Source organism: Orycteropus afer, unplaced genomic scaffold (assembly GCF_000298275.1).
Source record: "Orycteropus afer afer isolate SDZICR_OR568_19922 unplaced genomic scaffold, OryAfe1.0 scaffold00064, whole genome shotgun sequence".
NCBI classification, from domain to species: Eukaryota; Metazoa; Chordata; class Mammalia; order Tubulidentata; family Orycteropodidae; genus Orycteropus; species Orycteropus afer.
In genome coordinates, this window is record NW_006921651.1 from 1057158 (window position 1) to 1076879 (window position 19722).

Sequence of the window (19722 nt, forward strand, 5' to 3'; positions counted from 1 at the left end):
AGAATCTGGACACCCAACTCAGGTACTTGTTCTCCCATGCTATTTCCATGGCGAGCATTTCTGGCTCACGATCTGAGCCATGTTGTGCCATATGTGATTGTAGCACCATGAATAATTGCTAGAGGAATACAAAGACATGATCACATCCAGTTAACCATGGAAGAATTCACCAAAGGCTTACACTTGCTCCTGCTGAATAATGTAATCCAGCCCAATGACACTACAAGTCTGTCCAGAAACTACTCTTATGGAATAAGAGTTTGCTGGCTTTTCTCCCAGACTCTCTGTGTCTAAAGAGTACTTGGGATTTTCTAAACTCTAGCCTGCCACTCTAGAACTAGGATGTGTACTACCATTTACCTCTAAGAGAAAGGATCTTCTTTGATGTGCACATTTTTTTTTTTTCTCACTCTATTGGATCCAAAGAATCATCAGAATGGCATATCTCTAGGAAAATGAGCCTGGTCCCCACTGGGCACAACTTAACTGTCTTCATTGAGTCATAGACGTGGGTAAAACTCAAAAAACAAACTCACTGTTGTCGAGTCAGATCCAACCCTTAGTGACCCCTCCTTGAGTTTCTGAAGGCAGCATCACTACAGAAGTAGATTTGCCAATCTTGCTTCCAAGAGAGGTGGGTAGGGGTCAGAAATAGTTGAGTGAAACAGTCTAATTGGGGTTTCATGGATGGCCAGCAGGCTATAGGGAAAGCATAGACCCTCAATTTACCAATGAGGGAGAACCCCTGCAGGTGACAGGGAAAAAGAGGAATCTCTCATTGGTCCAGGTGATGCCCCCAAATTCCCCTGTGGATAAATGTACTCCAAATCAAGCACTTTGCAATGACTCACTCTGGCTATGTGTAATTTCTCCCTATTTACACACTGGATTTACTTCTTTTTCTTCTAAGTAAACAGTTAAACCTACTGTGGATTCTGGTGAGTCACACAGCATATTCTCGGCTACCTCTGACCGGGACTCAAAATTAGCCATTGCTAGGAAACCACATCATTGTCATTGAGTTGATTCTGATAGTGATCCTAGAAAACCTCTTTCCAGCATTAAAAAGCAAATATGTCACCTTGAGGACTAAGAGGCACTTGACCCAAGGCATGGTATTTTCAATTGCCTCATATGTATACAAAAGCTGGACAATGAACAAGGAAGACAGAAGAAGAATTGATGCATTTGAATTAAGGTGTTGGCAAAGAATACTGAGTATACCATGGACTTCCAGAAGAACAAACAAATCTGTCTTGGAAGAAGGACAGTTAGAACGATCCTTAGAAGTGAGAATGGTGAGACTTCCCCTCTCCTACTTTCAACATGTCATCAGGAAGGACCAGTCTTTGGAGAAGGACATCATGCTTGGGAAGTAGAGGGAGGGTCAGTGAAAGAGGAAGCCCTTCAATGAGACAGACTGGCATAGTGGCTGCAGCAGGAGTCCCCCACAGCAGCAATGTGAACGATGGCTCAGGAGTGGGCAGTGTTTCCTTCGGTTGTACACAGGGCTGCTGTGAGTTGGGACCAACCAGGCAGCACTTAACAACAACAACGACAACAAACCACAAATCCCAACTCCATCCTCTTCCCCAGACTCAACTGCTTTCATTGGCTGGATGTCATTAATTTGAGAACAAATTATTAGAAACCTGAAAAATGGTTCTGAAATGCATGGAGATTTATGATGAAGTCATTTCACAAAAGGTCACAAGTAACCCCAATATAATTAAGTCTTTCATTAATTTTTAAAGTACACAATAACTTACAAATGCAGCATAAATTAACCAGATGACCTTGGCAAAATTATTTAGAGCACTGCTTCATCAGAAGCCACTATCTAGCACCTTCCTCAATTTTGATTTTATGGGTAGGATTTGTCTATTTTCCCTTCTTGTCTTTGATTGAGTTCCAGTAGCCTGTTTATTTGAAATGATTTAGTATTAATTTACTGAGGGCATTGGTAGGAACTGGCAATGATGACAGGGTAGTGAAGACTCCCTCTTCTTCTAGGTCAAAATCTCAAAGGTGAATTAACTGTGCCCTTCACCAATCACCCACATAAACTTAAAGGTAGCCCTCCCCCTCATTATCTGGGAGGTACTTTTTCCATGTGCACATTTGATAAATCATTTGCCTTTTTCTCATTTTTAAAAGAATGCATCCTCGTTAGAGAAAATTTGGAAACTATAGAAATCTACAGGTGAGAAAATAAATACCCCACTAGAGATAACCACTTTGAATATTTTGTGATGTTTTCTTCCATTCATCGGCAGTGCTGTTCTTTCTCAGACCAAGAGATAAACAACAATCAGAACCCATAGCCAGATTTAGAATGTTTGAAAGTTAGGTACCCATTAGAACAATCAATCATAGGAGATCAGAAAGGCAGCATTTGCCCAGGGATAAAGCTAAGAGAGCAGGAAGGGATAGATAGGAAAGAAAGACAAAGGGAAATAGTAAACCCAGGGAAGAAATGGGGAGAGTGCTATTACATTGTGGAGATTGCAGTGAATGTCACAAAACAAAATGTGTATGAATTGAACAGAAAATCAATTTGCTCTGTAAACTTTCACACAACTCACAATTAAAAAAAAAGATTTACAAGCTTGGAAACACTGTACCAGCAGTTCTACTCTGTCATGAAAAAAAAAAAAAGGAAAGTTAGAGTACCTTGAGGTCTACATTCCCAACTACACATATACACTCACACCTTACCACCACCACCACCACTATCACCATCATAATTTAAGTTCAGAATTGTGTCTAAAACAGATCCCAAAGCACTGGAGCTCGAATAAATCTCATACAAAACTGATCTTTCCTCCACAGGCTGTGGAAAAGACTTTCAGAATGTAAATTTCCTGTTAGCAGAGGCCTGACTATCTTGTTTATGCCCTTGTTCCTAGAATTCCTAGAACAGTGCTTACACTCTACTTCAATACACAGTGTAGAATAAATAATGAATGGTCTTGTAATAGCAATTTGATGCACCTGTATTCCTGAGTCCTTTCTAAAATGTCCCTGTAAGAGCCCAGTTCTCTTGCAAGAGTCTAAGGTCCTCACACTCCTCTTGGCTCTCCTGCCTCTATTAGCTTTCCCCCCCTCTCCAATTTCCAAGGAGGATTTATTTCAAATCAAAGCAGAAAGAGCAGTGTTCTGGGAAGGAGAGTCATCAGTGGCCAGCAGCTGCTGGCCTCCAGAAATCCAGGCCACATCCTTGGCTATCCTTGCTACATCCTTGGCCACATCCATGCTACCTGATTGTTTTCCTATTATGGTGTAGATGGGATTAGTGATACAGGAGACCAGAAGCTACAGGGGGAATTGCATTGAATGAAAGCAGGACATGAACTAGGCCTTAATAGATATAGGCAGGGGATCAACAGCAAGGAATCCTGCAAGCGTAGCCTGCGTTAGTTACACACTACAATGACTGGTGAGAAGGTGGAAAGAAGCAGGGATTAAAAGGCTTGAAAATAAGTGTCGAGGGAGAGAGCAGATGGAAGACTGAAAAAGAGACTGAAAGCCATTGGCACTGCAGAGGTAGAAGAAACAAAGTGCTCTTTTTTATGAATTTAAACGGAATTTAATTTAAATGGAATTAAATTTTGGAATTTAAAGTCCAAACAACTTTGTTTCTTTTCCCTAAAACTAAATAAGTTCCTTGTAAGGGTTTGAAAGTTAAAAGTCCATGAGATCAGTACGTGTGACGACCTATAGATCTGGAAAGATGGGCCAAAAGTTGAGTGATGATGGAATATCTAAGAGATGGAAACAAGAGAGAGAAGATAGATGTTTAAGATAGGGCGTGGGGGGTGGGGGTGGGGCAGAGAAAGAGATGAAAGTTAAAAGACCTACAAGAAAGGAGGGAGAAAAGAGATATATCTTCTTTTCCTTTTTCCTTTTTCTCAACCTCTTACTTCATGTCAAATCCTGAACCAAGAAATATAAAGAGTCTAAAAGTACAAAAATTCAGCCCCATGTCAGTTCTTAGTTTGCAGACCAATTAAATAGTATTAACCCTTCACCACGTATCTGCTGAGCACTAATTATGCACAAGTGTCCCTGTTAGACACTATGGGGGATGAGGAACCAAGCAAGGTTCCAAAGTTTATGAATCTTAGAAACTTAAAAAGGACCTCACACTGTAACTGTAGAGATGACCAATATTTTAAAAAAAATTAGGAAACATTGCAAGAGGAAGGTGATAATGACATTTCACCATGACTCAACAACTCCACTTCTAGGTAGACAGCTGAGAGGACCTGTTCCATGTATGCCCCTGGAGGTACAAAGATTCGGCAATACTGGTCGCGGTAGTGCGTAACCAAAAACGTCCTGAACGCTCAGCAATAGGAGAAGCAGTGCATGTTCATATCATGATAGAATGCTATACTTTGACAAAGGATTCTATAGAAGAATCCTGACCCAAAGGAGGGAAATATAGAACGGGTTTTCAAATTCTCACAGATTCCAGACATTCTGGAGCCATGTAGGATGGATGGGCCCCCGAAATTACTGTCCGGAGATAATCTTAAATCTTAAACCAAAAACATCGCCTGAAGTCATCTTAAAATTAAACAATAGTTTAGCTCAACAAGTAAAAATGTCTGCCTTGACCATTATGCTCTTTTAAGAACGATCTGTCTGGGATCAAAGCAGCAACTCAAAATACTGTAAGAACCTTTGGGAGCAGTAAGTTTATGTGAATGGAGCAGGAACAACTCAGAAAAGGGAGGTGAGAATGGTTGCACAACTCAAGGAATGGAATCAATGTCACTGAACTGGACATGTAGAAACTCTGGAACTGGTCTATGTTTGGCTGTGTATGTTCTTAAGAACAATAACAACAAAAGAAAAGTTAGACCACATAGATGCACCAAAATAGAGCATATTGAAGGAGAGAAGCATGTGGCAGAAATACAGCACTGAGATAATGATACATTTTAAGAGCATATAAAGCAATAGCATCCATCTTTCTAAAAATAGCTAAACAGGTACTAGATACACATGTACTGGAGGCTACTCACAAAATCCATGACAGTCATTGTATCCATGAGGGAATGAGGGGAAGGGACTGAGAAGGGCAGTAATAACATCAACTCTATCCGGGATGGTCTATATATTTTATTTAAAAATCTGATGCAAAAATGATAAAAACCAAAACTAAAGCCTCTGCCATCGAGTTGATTCTGACTCCCAGTGACCCTCTAGGACACAGGAGAACTGCCACCATGGGGTTTCCAAGGCTGTCAATCTTGACGGAAGCACACTGCCTCATCTCTCTCTGGCAGAGTGGCTGGGGGTTTAAAAGGCGGACATTTTGGTTAGCAGCCTTAACCACGGCACCACCAGAGTGCCTATGAAAATGATAAGGTGTTAATATTTATTAATTCTGGGGGGTGAATAGATAGATGCTTGTGACATTATTGTTTGTCACTTTTCTGTATTTCTAAAACTTTAAAAAAGAACTGCAAGAAAACAATGTAGGTATTGAAAATCATAAATTCAACGTCTTAGGAGAGGCAGGAGGGCAACTTAAATGAACAATGAGTGAACCAAAGTAGTTAGAGTGGCCATGTGGACATCCAGTGGGGTGAGGATGGGAAATAGCATGTCCGCATGAAAACAGACAGCTGGCAGTCAGCACTAGCACATCATTGAACTATGAACATTTGGTCTCAACGGGCCAGATGTTTCTGATTTTGCAAACTTTGACTCCATTAAATAAGTGTAGACCAAATTACATGTACTTGAGAGCCAAACTCTGAATCTTCTGAAAGGAATTCAAAGACAGGAAATAAGTACGAGCTGGAGTAATAGAGGAGGGCTTCCTGGAGGAGGTGAGACTGGGATGGAGGGTTTGGATGAGAAAAGAGGAGACTTTTAGACTGTCCCAAATCTTTTCAATACTACCTAAGGGGGATCCAATTGGAGAAGTAGTTTATGGGTAGGGGAGTGTAACAATCATGTCAACATTCAAATCCCGTTTTCAAAGACAGAAATAATGGATTAAGCCTCATTTGCTCCTTAGTTCAGGGTCACTACAGCCCATGGGCGAAATCAGCTGGACATCAGTTCTGAATGGCCCACAAGTTAAGAATGGATTTTACATTTTAAATGATTGGGGGACAAAAAGGGCAAGTGAAGAATATAATTTTGTGACATGTGAAAACTGTATGAAATTCAAATTTCATAAACAAATGAAGTCCATAAATAATACTTCACTGGAATACATTTATGTGAATTCATATACATAGTATCTATGACTGCTTTCACATTAAGGAGCTCTGGTGGCACAATGCCTAAGGCATTTAACTGCTAATCAGAAGGCTGGTGGTTCAAACCCACCAGCCACTCTGTGGAAAGAAGATGGGATGATCTACTACTGTACAGATTTACCGCCTCAGAAGCCCAATGAGGGTCACTATGAGTCAGAATCGACTCAGTGTCTGTAGGTTTGTTTTTGGTTCTTTGTGACGCTTTCACATTAGAAGGAGACAGCTGAGTAGTTGCGACAGGAACCGTGTGCTCTGCTCTGGTTGACCAAAGCTCTTCCCTGCAGGTGACCTTTCCTTGATTATTAGACAGACCCCTTCAATGCTGCTCTCAGGGTGATTTCACTTAATCCTCATATCCAGGTGAGGAAAGCAGAGCTCAGAGGAAGGTTTAGTCACCTAAGGTCACACTGATGGTAAGTGCAGGCTGAGTGCTGCCACCCAAGAGTGCCTATGTTCTCAGCCACCAGGCCATCCTCGGCTCAGCCCACACAGTGAGCAGTCCTCAAAATAAATCTGCCTTCCAGACTGTCCCTGGCCTCCAGTGTGTCCAGAGTCACCTCAAAGCCCTTCAGCAGCGTGCATTCTGCTTCTGTGTCCTTTGGTGCACACAAGAGGGGTTCACAGCAAGCCTGGTGACGAGCTGAAGTATATGAATCAAACACCAGGCTGAGAGCCGTTGACTTGGGAGTTCCACTGGATTTGCTGATTACTCAAAAGACTTACTTTGAGAAAAGTAAAATCAGGCTCTTCCAGCAAACAAAAGAGAATTGGAAAACAAATCAATGGAAGCAGTGCTGTTTCATTTCCAACAACTTTATCGGATGCAGTTACTTGAGGCTAAACAATGCATTAAGCTCAGGGCTGGGCTTCTACATGGCTAGGCTTATTTTAAAACCATGTTCCCTGCTAAGCATGTGGTCACATTCTCTTAAGTGGAAAGGAGGTCTTCACTTTTTTTTTTTTTAACCTCTGCACCTTTGGAGTTTGCATAATTTTATATGTAAAATGTTACCTCCTCCTTTCACTTCGGCTGTTAGTTCTGCTGGAGGAACATTGGATCAGAGATTTATGCCAATTAGAATTGGATTTATACAGGGAGTCAGAAAGACGGTTGGCCTTAGCCAATTTGCTGAAGGCATCTCAGCCCTCCCTGCCTTTTACTCTCCCGTTATAAGCCACGCACTGTCCTACCACTTCCTATTTGCTCACTGTTCCCCTACACACTTGGAACCCCCCTTTCCCACCTCTCCAGTTAGCCATGAAGCCTTCTGTAGCTACAACTATTTCCTTCCCTGAAATCCAAAGGCAACCACAATACTTCCCACACCTTACCAATGGATTGCTCCCTAATTCTTTTACATGTTTGTCATGTTCCTTCAATTAAAATTCAGGAATGAGTCAGCTGTGACTTGGGGCCTGGCAGTACAGTAGGCCTACATCAGTACTTCAGCCTGCCCATCTTTACCCGCATGCCATGCTCATTTACTGAACAAACCTTTCCTCGACTTCCAGCTCAGAGCCTGAGGTCTGAACTTCACATTCCTTCTCTCATTTTGCCTCTTATTAAATAAGTGAGGAGCTCTCGTGGCACAGTGGTTAAGGCATTCCGCTGCTAACCAAAAAGTCAGCAGTTCAAAGCTACCAGCTGCTCCCCAGGAGAGAGATGAGGCAGTCTGCTTCTGTAAAGATTTACAGCCTTGGAAATCCTATGCAGCAGTTCTACTCTGTCCAATAGGGTCACTGTAAGTCAGAATCACCTGATGACAGTGGTTTTCTTAAACAAATGACCCAAGCACTTCTCTTCTCGGACACCCCCCCCCTCCCCGTGTCTTCATCTCCCTATTGGTGACAATCCTAGCTACCCTACAGGGTAACTAGGAGATTGAAGTGTGATCAAGGTTGAGAAAGTGCTCAACTCAAAGCCTGTTGAATAGACTAACAAGGAGGCAGCAAGGTCTGGAGCTGGACTCCCCAGAGTAGACTCAACTCTCCTCAGGTTTTTTAAAAATTTATTTACTGCTCATTCCTAGAAGAAATATCTACTTTCTTCCAGGGATAAAACATGCCTCTTCCTTCTGGGATCACTTTTGTGATTTTTCTTTTCTGGACACCTGCCAGATTCTCCCTGGCCCCAATAAGAGACCAACTAGACCACAGTCACTTGGTTCAAACATTTCACAAGAAGAAAGAATTTCAAATGTAGCTTTGAGGATTCAGTAAAGCAGCGTTTTTCCATCTGATTTCACATCTGAACCAAGCAAGAAAAGAGCTCTCCTTCAAGTGCTAATTTGGGGACAAACCACCTTTCAAGACATGGTCGATCAGAGAGGCCCAAGTGCTATACCCCACAGGCTTCTCATCAGCCTGGAGAGCCACGGGCTGAGACTGTGATGGTGCCTCCCCCACACCTGTCAATCAACCAGCCTTGTCCTCAGCCTTAAGTAATAAGAACGGTCACATTTCATTGTGAATCAGGCTAGATGAGATGCTTCCTGTCAAGGTTACCAGGGAGATGTTGAAATAATAACATTTGAAAAGACAGGAGAAAAGAGAGCAATAAAAGTAAGCAAATCCCATGCCTCCAAGCTGGGCACTGTCTCTCCCACACAAATCCTCCAGCAGAGCTATGGTATTAAAAGGTGCTGAGCTTCCCTGAGCCCCAGGAGAAATGGGAGTTGGGGTGAGTCTTGGGAAAGGGGAGGAAATCCATGATCAATCCCAGGAGGGTCCTTGTTCTCTAGCTGCCCTTTCTGTGTCCACTTGCCATTCTATACCCCTGCATCATAACCCCCATACACACTCCTCTGAACACAGATGCTGCCTACTCTGCTTCCTACACAACCCTCCCCACCAACTGTAACCACTGGAATGTGATCACAATATTTCAGAATCTCTGGGGATCTAGAATTAACTTCCGAAAATGCTGGCGTCACAGGCCAGAGAAGAACCCAATACAATCACAGCATAGGTAAGATTCCGAGGGACTGTAAGATTCACTCATTAACTCATTCACATCTTCCTTCATCTAGTCATTCATTCATTCATTCAACCCACATATACTATGAAATCCTCAGTGCTAGCTGTTGTTATTGTTATGTGCCATCGAGTCGGCCCTGACTCATAATGACCCCTCCTTGGGTTGCTGAAGCAGTCACTATGGAAGTAGATTGCCCAACCTTTCTTCTGAGGAGTGGCTGGTGGGTTTGAACCGCCAGCCTTCTGGTTAGCAGTCAAGTGCCTTAGGCACTATACCTGGAAATTATAAGGCACTCAAAGAACAAGATGCATAAAGATCCTCTGACTTGGAAACTTAAAATCACACATATATGTATGTGTGTTTGTATGTGTGTGTGTTTGCATGTGCATATGTGTGTGTATCTGTCCTAAAGTAGATGAAGTTGGAGGGGTTAGATTTTAAAGAAATAAGATCATTTTGATGAATATTTATTTTTTAAAGTGTTTGATTACTATTTATTTAAAGTGTTGTGAAAGAAAACAATATTTGTTGTTAGGTGCCATTGAGTTGGCTCTGACTCACAGTGACTCTATGTACAACAGAATGAAACACTGCCTGGTCCTGTGCCAGCCTCACACTATACACACACACACACACACACACATATTTATATGTACTCTGGTAGTGTAGTGCCTAAGGCACTTGACTGCTAACCAGAAGGGTGGTGGTTCAAACCCACCAGCCACTCCTCGGAATAAAGGTTGAGCAATCTTCTTCCATAGTGATACCGCCTTGGCAATCCAAGGAGGGGTTGCTATGAGTCGGGTCCAACTGATGGCACATAGTAACAATAACTATATATATATGTATATATGTATATATATATATACACACACACACATACATAGACATACACATACACATATAGCCTTGATAACATATACCACTGGGATCTTGGCTAGAAGAAGAATATGTAATTAAACTGAGACCTGAAAGATACATAGTAGTTTGGTAGGTCAAGTGCAGAGGGGAAGGGCATTCTAGGAAGATACAAAGACAAAGATCCTGAGACAGGAAAGCACCAAATGCATCAGAGAAGGCCAGTGTCTTTAGAGCCTGGGGATCAGAGGTAAAGTCATGGGAAACTTACAGGCCACTCAGTAAGTTTGGACCTTATCCTAAAAGCAATGGAAAGCCCTTCATGGATTCTGAGAAAAGGAGTGACCTGAGGAAATTTTCACTGTTAAGAACATCACAGTCTTAAACACGACTTAAAATCCTTCCTTCTCACTCCCTTAATACCCAAACATGCTTTTTGATGCCTCTTACCTATGTTTGTGTTCTTCCCTTTGCCATCAAATCATTCATTCAATCAACAAGTAATCACTGACACCCTATAATGTGCCAGCCCCCCTTTTAGGCACTGGGATTATAGCAGTGAACAAAACTGTTAAAGCTTTCTTCTTTCTTGAAGCTTATATTCTCTTGCCTATTATTTGGTTTTCTACTGGTGAACTACTGAAACTTCCAAACAAACTCAATTGTCACCTTTCGTGAGTGTGAAGTCTTCACTTCCCTCTGCTGATTCCCTGGTTATATAACTAGGTTCCTTGCTGAATAGTGTACGCCCACCACCCTTTACCACATTGGCATGAAAGCTCCCTGAAAGTAGAAAGAATTGCATTTATCTTTTTAATCTTCCTTAAGAACTAGCAGGATCTGGTACACACTGAAAGCTCATTAAATGTTTTTGAATGAATTAACTAGTAAACATTTAAATTCCCAAATCAAGGTGACAAGATAAGGCAATTCAACCACAGTGTGAATAAGCTGGCACTTTTTTTCCCTTGACCATAGCCCAGCTAAAGAGAGAGACAGGGTTCATGGTGAGGGGAAGGCTACAGAATTAAAATGGCCTCTTTGACTGGTAAGTTTTCAGTTCAATGGAAAAGTTAAGCATTCTTATCTACAAATTCACTCCCTATTCTCACTGTACCTAAAAACTTCTACTTTAATCCCTGGCACTGCTATTCCATGAGGGAAAACCACAGTTTAGCCCTACTAGGCTACTTGATCTTAAAGCTCTTTTCATTCAAATCTAGGGTGGCAATAGGTATCACCACATGGCAACCCTTCCAGGTCTCCCTTCTGATTATTGGGAAAGTCCCAATAGAGCCTAGATCATTTTTGTACTAGAGGAACTCTAAATTTAAAAGAAAAAAAAATCTTAACAGGTAGCCTGATTTATTTATATTTGGTTGGACAAAGGCTTTCAAGACCTACCTTATATGCATAAAAATCCCAGATCTCCTATAAAAAAAATAATTAGCCATTATTCTAGTTTCTATTCTACTCAATAGCAATTAATGTATCCTGACAGACAAGATAGAAAAGACACAGGAGCTCCACCAAGTACTGCAGAGTTTTAGTGGGAAGGAAAGGAGAACAGGAGTATGATCTCATCCCTTTAGTAAATGGTTTGGCCCTGAGGTCAATCTCCCTCATACCCATGTGACAAGCTAAACTCCATCTGAAGCTGAGAAAAAATTATTACCATTTATATTAGACGGACACAGAATTTAAACTGTGGCCTTAAACTTGTCAGGGAATACCAGGTCATGTAGAGATTAGTGTACATGTGGTATTGTTCAAAGTAATGCCCAAAAGAAGCATGGGATTAGCTCAAATGGGACTCTTACATGAGAATGGGGGTAAATCAGGTCATGAGATGAGGGAAGACAAAATAACAGGAGGACCAGTAATATTCTTTGGTACAAAAACAGAGAAAGGCTGACTTTGGACAAGGTACATCTTCGCTGCCCAAGATTCTAGGGCAATGTCAAATTTGGATGTGATGAGCAGCCATATCCAACTTGAATTTACTTGAAGAGCAGAGCACACACCCGTCGTGAATGGACGTTCCTTTACCCTAACTCAATACTTAGAGTCTTTGGTGGCTAGGAAGCCTAGAAAAGAGGAAGCTTTTCTTTTTATATCCAGTGACTGAGTGACAGGTAGAAATATAGTCTGGAAAAGTCAGCCCAGGGCCAGAGATCCTCATTAAAAAAAAGAAGAAGAAGAAAGAAAGAAAAAAAAAAAAAAGGTGATATTTGAATATCATTGGTTTCTTGGAATTCATAAGAAAATTCTGAATCTCTTGACAGAGTATTCTGGGTTACAAGGCAGAGCCATTTGTTTAGCCTATTTATTTAAAGTACCAGCACACAAACTCCACAAGAACAGGGAATCTGCTCTAATTTGTTCACCTAGAACAGTATCTGACACATGGAAAATATCTTCCTAATGTTATAGAATGACTTTACAAAGGTCTTGACAAGATCCTAGATCCTAGGTTTCTCTCAGTGTCTCTCTGTGGTATGTCTGTCTGTCCCTCTCTCTATATGTGTGCATATATACACACTTTTGCATATATATAGTCTGTCTATCTATCTATCCATCCATCCATCCATCCATCCGTCCATCCATATACTTTCTGCCATCCCAAACCCTCTGGGTAAGAGGATGAAAGTGAAGGTAGGAAAAAATGGTCCAGTCTAGGGTCAGGAGGCTGGATAAAGATTTTGAAATGATCACTATGTGAAAAATATAAAGCATAGGAGCCAGCCATTTGTCCTGTATTTGTCCCCTCCTCAAAGCCCAACAGTCTTATACTAGGAAATGACTGATTCAAACTATTGGAAAATAAAAAAGCACTCGTGTTCCATTAAGGAGCTCTGGTGGTGTAGTGCCTAAGGCATTTGACTGCTAACCAGAAGTTTAGCAGGTTCAAATCCACCAGCCACTCTTTGGAAGGAAGACTGGGCAATCTACTTCTGTAGTGATACTGTCTCAGAAACCCAAGGAGGGGTGGTTGCTATGAGTCGGAGCCAACTCGATGGCACTGGGGCTTTTTGGGTTAGGGTTCCATTGAGTAAGATGACTCCCTTCCCCAAAACCAGCACATAAATATCCTGTGAACCTTTGGGCATCAATCTCACAATACACAAAATTCCCCAAATTCTGTCCCTCAAACTCATCTTACCATTCTATCCAGTGAAGAATTAAGGCATAAGGCCTTACAGTCAACTGGATGTGGGAGAGGTGGAAGACAGTATTGGTTGGTATGAGGTTACCATAGCCATCCTCTTATACCCCTTAACATACACGTGTATAGACATATACAGGGAGCTCTGGTAGCATAGTGGCTAAGACACTTGCCTGCTAACCAGACGGCTGGCGGTTCAAACCCACCAGGCACTCCTCGGAAGGAAGGTTGGGCAATCCTACTTCCGTAATGATACTGCCTCGGAAACCCAAAGAGGGATTGCTATGAGTCGGGTTTGACTAGACGGCACATAACAACAACAACATAGACATATACAGATAGGTGACCAGGATTTAAGGGATTAAAATTGGATATACTTTTAAGAAACAGTATCTAATTATTATTTTTTCTTTTATATTCAGAAAGTACTTCAGGGCTCTTTACAGCTTTACCTGGCTATCTATTCTCATTGTAAAGGACTGTAGACAAAATTTCACAGTTAATCTGAATTGGAACAACTGTGTGGTTTGTGTATGTGTGTATGTGTTTGTGTGTATGTATGTATGTGTCATGTATACTCTAAGACTTTTCCCTAAAAATATTGCTTGATTTCAATATGTTGACTGTTGACTGTTTGGCTCCGTTCATCACTGTCTCTACCCCTTACTGGACTATTTTGGAAAGAAAGAAAGCACATCTGAAGACTTAAGCTCTCTGTCTGCCTAAGTTTTGGATAAATAGAAATTTGCTATGATACTTTACATTCCATCAGAAATCTTAACTTTTCAATGAGAAACCTACCCTCTCTAATGTCAGTAGCCTTCTGAGTTGGTGGAGGCAAACATAAATGTTCTCTTTTTGTAGATAAGGAAACTCTGGCCCAGGAATTGAAATGCCCTGGTGCAGGGTTGGTCTGGAACAATTGTGTCCTTGAAGGAAAGAGAACCAAGGTCTCTGGGCTCTTTTCTACCACAACAAAAGAAGTACTCACGTCATAATTTGGGTTTCCACTCCTGCCTCCACCAGAGCCCCGTCGACGAAGAGAGGGACTGCAGTGAAACCATACTTGTCCCAGGAGTGGCCCTCATCAAAACTCACCCTGGATTGGAAACAAGTACATGGAAAAGACAGCTGAAAATAAAATCATGCTCCTTTGCAACCATTTTTCAGCTTATTAAATTTTCCTCTGTATCTGGCTCTTTGGCAGTCTGGATTATCAAAAGCCATTAATCTTCAAAATCTCCTTCATATTATTATGAGATTTGATCAACACTGCATTTCCTGGCCCAGGAAGAGACAGCACCAAAGCTGCAGAAATATTTCAACATATGAGAATTGAAAAAACAACTCAAGCAGGAGGGCTTAGTAGATGGAATGCCACATTTCAAGTACTCAGAATGGAACCTGAAGTTCAATTTATGGCACAATCAGTTCAGCCCTTGGAGTTTAGGACCCAGATTAATTGAGTATTGTGGGGTGTACCCTATAGGACGGGGAGGTTTCAGATCAAACCTTAAAAAAGTGATTTCCTATTTCTTCAGAATGGATTTAGGATCATTTCCCCTCCTGATGCCATTTTAAGGGGCTTTTAGGGATGTTGTTGTTGTTATTATGTGCCCTCGAGTTGGACCCAACTCACAGCAACCCCTCCTTGGGTTTCTGAGGTGGTATCACTATGCAAATAGATGGCTCTACCTTCCTTCCAAGGAGTAGCTGGCGGGTTTGAACCACCAGCCTTCTGGTTAGCAGTCAAGTGCCTTAGGCACTACGCTACCAGAGCTCCTCTTTTAGGGATAGGCACTGAGTATCTGAGATATTCTGAGTAATACTCTTCTACCATTCATCCAATGGCTAGAGGAAAGCTTAGCCCTTTAAGGATGCAGAACCTAGAAATCTCTTTATATAGACTACTACTAGTGGAGGAGACTTGAGCCATTCTGAGTGCTTGCTTCCTTGTCTTACTTTATACTAACAGGTACTTGTCCGCCCTTGATTTGACAGAGATACAGCCCAAACAGCATCCCCTCTGGGAAGCTTATTTCTTTTTTTGGTGGGGGGAGGGGACTTCTCTTGACACCCTTTCTTTCCCAAATAGAGTTCCTCCTCTCTGATCCTTCTTGGCCCACTTAATTCTTAATCCCTTTCTGATGCCACCACTCAGGATTACGAGACTCTTCTATCCACTTCCACAAGACCCAAGTCTTTCCTTTCATGTTTTTGTCATAGTGCTGAGCAATGACTTCTTAATTGATCATGAATTCCTCAATTCAAGATGGTAAGCTCTAGAAGTTCAGGGATCATGTGTGTCTCATTCATTAAATGACTTATTAACACCAGGTACACATCTTAATTACAATGTTTCTTAAATTATATTACATATATTTTAGAAAAAGTATCTGTCTCTCCCACAAAATGTGAGAGGTTTTTGAAGTCAAAGACCATACCATTCATTTTGTATTTCTAGTACTTAGCAGAATAGTTGAGTACTTAGTAGAATACCTGGCATATAAAAATCAAAACCAAACCCACTGCCTTGGAGTTGATTCCAATTCATAGCAACCTGATAGGACAGAGAAGAACTGCCCCACAGGGTTTCCAAACCAGAAAAACCAAACTCACTGGCGTCAAGTTGGATGCAACTCATAATGACCACTCCTTAGGTTGCTGAGTTTGTATCCCTATGGGATTAGATTGTGCAATCTTCCTTCCGAGGAGTGGCTGGTGGGTTTGAACCACTAGCCTTGTGGTTAGCAGTCAAATCTTTTTTGAAGCAGACTGCCTCATCTTTCTTCCATGGGGTGGCTGATGGGTTTGAACCACCAATCTTTTGGCTAGCAGTTGAATTTAGCTACATTACCACTAGACCTAGTTGGTATTGTTGTTATGTGCTGTCAAGTCAGACCCGACTCATAGCTACTCCTCCTTTGGTTGCCGAGGCAGTATCACTACGGAAGTAGATTGCCCAACCTTCTTTCTGAGGAGTAGCTGGTGGGTTTGAACCACCAGCCTTCTGGTTAGCAGTCAAGTGCTTTAGGCACTATGCTACCAGCTCCTAGTTAGTATTATATAATCATTTAATGAAAAATGGATTTTAAACATAAGCAGCAATTGGAGGCCTCTCCTAAACCACCCAGCCATTTTTTCAAGAACTAGTTATAACTGGTTTCCATGACCTGGATACAGGATACTCTTTGCCCATCAACAGTCAACCTACTCAGTACATGCCCTGCATGCTGAATTTTATGCAGTTCTCAATATCTCAGTCTCTGTCTCTCTGTCTTGTTCACTCTTACCCAATATATCAAAAAGGATAATAAAGTGGATCTCTTTACCCAACTATGTCACCAGTCTTGGTCTTAAAAACTTGTGAGCAGCCATCTAAAGTGTGACTATTGGTCTCTCCCCAGTCAGAACAAAGAATAGTGTAGCACATCAAAGATGTATGGAAGCAACTAATTCAAAAGACTAATGTAACATGTGCACACCAACTTCCATGACCCTGAAATCAGAAGAACTAGATGGTGCCCAACTACCACCTCTGACCACTCTGAAAGGGATCACATCAGGAGGTCCCAGAAAGAGCAGGAAAAAAAATGTAGAGCAAAACTCAAAATCATAAGAGACTAGACTTACTGGTCGATAGAGACTGGTGGAACCCCCAAAAGTACAGCCCTAAGATACCCTTCAAGCATGGAACTTAACTCACCTGCATGGCTCAACATTCAGCCAAATATTAGGCCTATAAGGTAAACAATAACACAAGAAACGTATGCAATCATTAGAACAATCAACCATAGAAGAACAAAAGGACAGCACTTGTCCAGGGATAAAGCTCAAAAGGTAAGAAGGAATATGAAAGAAGGATGAAGTGAAATGGTAAACACAAGGAGCAAGTGGGAATTATAATTAATGTCACAAAACACACTGTGTATGGATTGTTGAATAGAAAACCAGTATGTTCTATAAAGTTCCACCCAAATCAAAATATAAATATATACATACATACGTAAAGTCACCACTCTCTCAAACAACAATAACTTTGGTATTCATGGTATACCTAGGTCCATGTCCACAAATGAAAAGCAGATAGTTTGCCATAAAAGTTCCCATGGGTTTCTAAATTACCAACTTTTGTATTGATTTTTAAGGACTTGGTCATTTCAGCCATATTTTAATGTAGGCTGGAAGGATAAATAATCACCTAAGCTGGCCCAGAGAAAGGTGAGCATATTTGAATTGCTTTTCTTGGAAATGGTTTCCTCCTTTCAAAAGTGAACATGAAGACATGATTGAGAATAGATTCTACTTTTCTTGCCATGTGCCCCATTGGTAACTGAAATAATCATAGTGGCTTCAGAGTGAGCCATGACACTAACACACTAACTAGTTAACTCTGACAGCTAAGTCCAGGAGATAAAGAAATATTCATTAGTTTTTTTTTTAAGTTTGTGTGTGTGTGTGTGTGTGTGTATATATATATATATATATATATATATATATATATATTTGGCTCTGGTGGCATAATGCCTAAGGCATTTGACTGCTAACCAGAGGCTGGCAGTTCAAACCCACCAGCTACTCCTCAGAAGGAAGACTGGGCAATCGACTTCCATAGAGATACCACTTCAGAAACCCAAGGAGGGGTTGCTGTGGGTCAGATTCAACTGGATGGCAATGAGTTTGTTTGTTTTTTTCCCCAGAAATATGGGTTCTTGTGTAGATAGTAGAGCTAAAGTGAGTTAAAGCCTTCATCTCTTTGTCCATTTCTCAGAATTTCCTTATTAATGAAGGTCAATTATTAGCACTAGTAGGGCAAAGTAGTAGTGCCACCCGCATCCCAGGAAAGGAGCCTTCATAGCACTGCAGAGGACAGCCATGGTACAATGAAGATAAGACACCACAGAGTACACAGATGGGACCATCCCAACTTTCTAGCCCTAATGTGGAGGTTCTAAAACCTAAATCCAAGATGGGAAGAGGTATGGTGAGAGATCAAGGGCCTGCTGTATGAAGTGAGTTCATATGAAAGGTGCAAATTAAGGGCCAGAGGGAAGAATGAGATTAACAGACACCTAAAGAAAAAAAAAAAGAAAAAAGAAAATCCAAGTCCAGGTAGGAAACACTTCATATACAACAACCAAAGTCTAAGGTTGACCTAAGGTAAGTGTAAGCAAGGGGACAGATCTACGAATCTCATTCTAGGGTCAATCCTTCACTTGGAGACCCAGGAATGTGCCATTTGAGTGACTTTCTGAGATCAGCAGTTTGTAACACTTGAGTATCTCAGGCTGAAGCACTAACTAATTAAATGCAAAACTTTCTAAAGAAACTTAAAAAAATGTTTCATTAGAAAATATAATCTTTTGGATATCTGAAATGCTGTTATTTGGGTCTAGAAGGCTGCTCTGTGAAAGCTATTCTTTTTGACAACTAGGAGTTTTTAAACATTCTAAGGTAACTATATGCAATGGAATCCACAAAGGATTCACCTTCTTCCTCTGCATTTCAATAGTTCATCAATGGCCAAGTCAAAGGAATTGGGAATTCCTTATTAGATCCACATGTGAAATTGAAATTGGTAGGACTGCAAATACAGGCAGTCCCCAGGTTATGAACTTCCAATCTGCTCTCACTTTGAACAACTGAACCAACCCCTAGTGGCAACAAATTCTTCATCACAATCACCTTCACCTGCTACACATGCAACTTTCAAATCACTGAAAAGGTTTCTAGCTTTGTGTGTGTGTGTGTGTGTGTGCACTAACACCAAAACCAAACAAAACCCACTTCCATCTAGTCAATTCTGACTCACAGCAACCCCCACTGGGTTTCTGAGGCAGTGAGTCTTTACAGAAGTAGATTGCCCAGTCTTGCTTCTGCAGATTGGCTGGTGGATTTGACCCACCAACATTCTGGTTAGCAGTCAGACGTCTCAGATACTGTGCGACCAGAGCTCCTTTCTTGCACTAAAGTAAGGATAAATGAGAATTGTATGCACCTGTTCTGACTCACCTACAAATTTCACTTAAAGGCTTACGGACACAGTTAGTTGTTCATAACCCATGGACTGCCTGTAATAACAAAAATGTCCACTGCCAGCGAGTTGATTCCAACTCATGGCAACCCAGTGTGTGTCAGAATAGAACTGTGCTCCACAGTGTTTTCAGTGGCTGAATTTTCAGAAGTAGATCACTAGATCTTTCTTCTGAGCCACCTCTGGCCAGACTCAAACCTCCAACCTTTCAGTTAGCAGTTAGCCACATTAACTCTTCTCATCACCCTGGGACTTCGAGCAGTTCAAAGGAGGGCCATTCCAGAGGAAGATTAATGTAAAATGAAGTCACGGTTTGCAAAGAACACAAAGATGGTCATGGTTAGAGTTTTGTGGAAAAGAGAAATAGAGTCAAAGAAAAAGGAGTGAAATGATAAAAGACTTT

At 41.3% G+C, this 19722-nt stretch overlaps 1 protein-coding gene across 1 annotated transcript in view; it reads right to left on the reverse strand.

The window, feature by feature from the left end:
• SORCS3 (sortilin related VPS10 domain containing receptor 3) overlaps positions 1 to 19722 on the reverse strand; it is an 830399-nt gene that overhangs the window by 64321 nt on the left and 746356 nt on the right. Inside the window, exon 14 of the mRNA XM_007939862.2 lies at positions 14277 to 14384. Coding sequence (XP_007938053.1) covers positions 14277 to 14384 — 108 coding nt within the window. The remainder of the gene's footprint in view (positions 1 to 14276; positions 14385 to 19722) is intronic.